Genomic DNA, 1,442 nt, shown 5'->3' with positions numbered 1-1,442 from the left:
GAAGCTTGGTTTGAAAGCTCAAAAGCATCCTAAAAACCTTACCGGCTGCAGTGGCTTAATGAAGAGGGCGAGATGAGGGTATCTACTCAGGTTTCTATACCCTTGTCCATTGGAGGTATGAAGATGACATTCTCTGTGAATGTGATACCCATGGAAGCCAGCCGACATACTACTGGGAAGGCCTTGGCAGTTTGATAGGCGTGTCATCCATGATGGCTTCACCAACAAACATTCTTTTGAGTTCAACGGCAAGCGAACTGTCTTGGTACCTCTAACTCCTAAAGAAGTGCATGAAGATCAGCTTCAGCTTCAGAAAAAGAAAGAGATTGATCTCAAACCAGATAAGCAACACAACTTCTATGCTAAAGCTAGTGAAATCAAAAGATCTCTTTATTCTCATCAATCGGTTCTCTTATTTATTTTAAAGAATCTCTTTTATCTCTAACTGATTGTACACCGGTGTATCCGAGTGAGATGTCAGCTCTTTTACAGGAATACCAGGATGTATTTCCAGAAGATAATCCCATAGGTTTGCCACCTATTCGAGGGATTGAGCATCAGATTGATTTTGTACCAGAAGCTACTCTTCCCAACAGACCAGCATACAGAACTAATCCTGTGGAAACTAAGGAGCTACAAAGACAGGTTGAGGAACTGATGGAGAAAGGCCATATCCGTGAGAGTATGAGCCCCTGTGCTGTGCCTGTGCTCCTTGTGCCTAAGAAAGATGGGAGCTGGCGCATGTGTGTTGATTGTAGAGCAATCAACAACATAACAGTGAAGTATCGCCACCCTATTCCTAGATTAGATGATATGCTTGATGAATTGCATGGTTCTAGTGTCTTTTCTAAGATAGATTTGAAGAGTGGATATCATCAAATTAGAATGAAAGAGGGAGATGAGTGGAAAACAGCCTTTAAGACTAAGCATGGGTTGTATGAGTGGTTAGTCATGCCTTTTGGATTAACCAATGCTCCTAGTACTTTTATGAGATTGATGAACCATGTGCTTAGATCCTTCATAGGTTTGTTTGTGGTAGTATACTTTGATGATATCCTTGTCTACTCTAAGAGTTTAGAAGAGCATATAAAACATCTTAGGACTGTTCTTGATGTCTTGAGGAAAGAAAAGCTATTTGCTAATCTTAAGAAATGTACTTTCTGTACGGATAACTTGGTCTTTTTAGGCTTTGTTGTGAGTGCAGATGGAGTAAAGGTAGTAATACGTCCCTAGATTGCTTCTCTGGATAGTATGGGATAGATCCTTGCTAGAACGAATCAAAGACTCAAGCTCTACAAGGTTGTGGATCGATTGGTGACACAAGAGGCTGCGGAAAGGCTTCTTGATACTCCTAAGTGACTAGATCGGATATGACACACCGAGATAGACACTCTTGGGCTGTTGGATATTACACACCAACAAGAACACTCAATAACTCGCGA

At 41.2% G+C, this 1,442-nt stretch overlaps 1 protein-coding gene across 1 annotated transcript; it reads left to right on the top strand.

Moving 5' to 3' along the window:
• The first annotated feature begins 72 nt into the window (after positions 1 to 72).
• On the top strand, positions 73 to 1,039 carry LOC117131642. Its single transcript, XM_033283676.1, has 4 exons — positions 73 to 90; positions 158 to 371; positions 428 to 714; positions 1,025 to 1,039. The coding sequence occupies exons 1-4, from the start codon at positions 73 to 75 to the stop codon at positions 1,037 to 1,039; spliced, it is 534 nt and encodes a 177-aa protein (XP_033139567.1).
• Positions 1,040 to 1,442: the final 403 nt, after the last annotated feature.

Source organism: Brassica rapa, unplaced genomic scaffold (genome assembly GCF_000309985.2).
Source record: "Brassica rapa cultivar Chiifu-401-42 unplaced genomic scaffold, CAAS_Brap_v3.01 Scaffold1096, whole genome shotgun sequence".
NCBI lineage: Eukaryota > Viridiplantae > Streptophyta > Magnoliopsida > Brassicales > Brassicaceae > Brassica > Brassica rapa.
The sequence above is the reverse complement of the archived record's forward strand: the minus strand, read 5'-3'. Positions and strand labels throughout refer to the sequence as shown.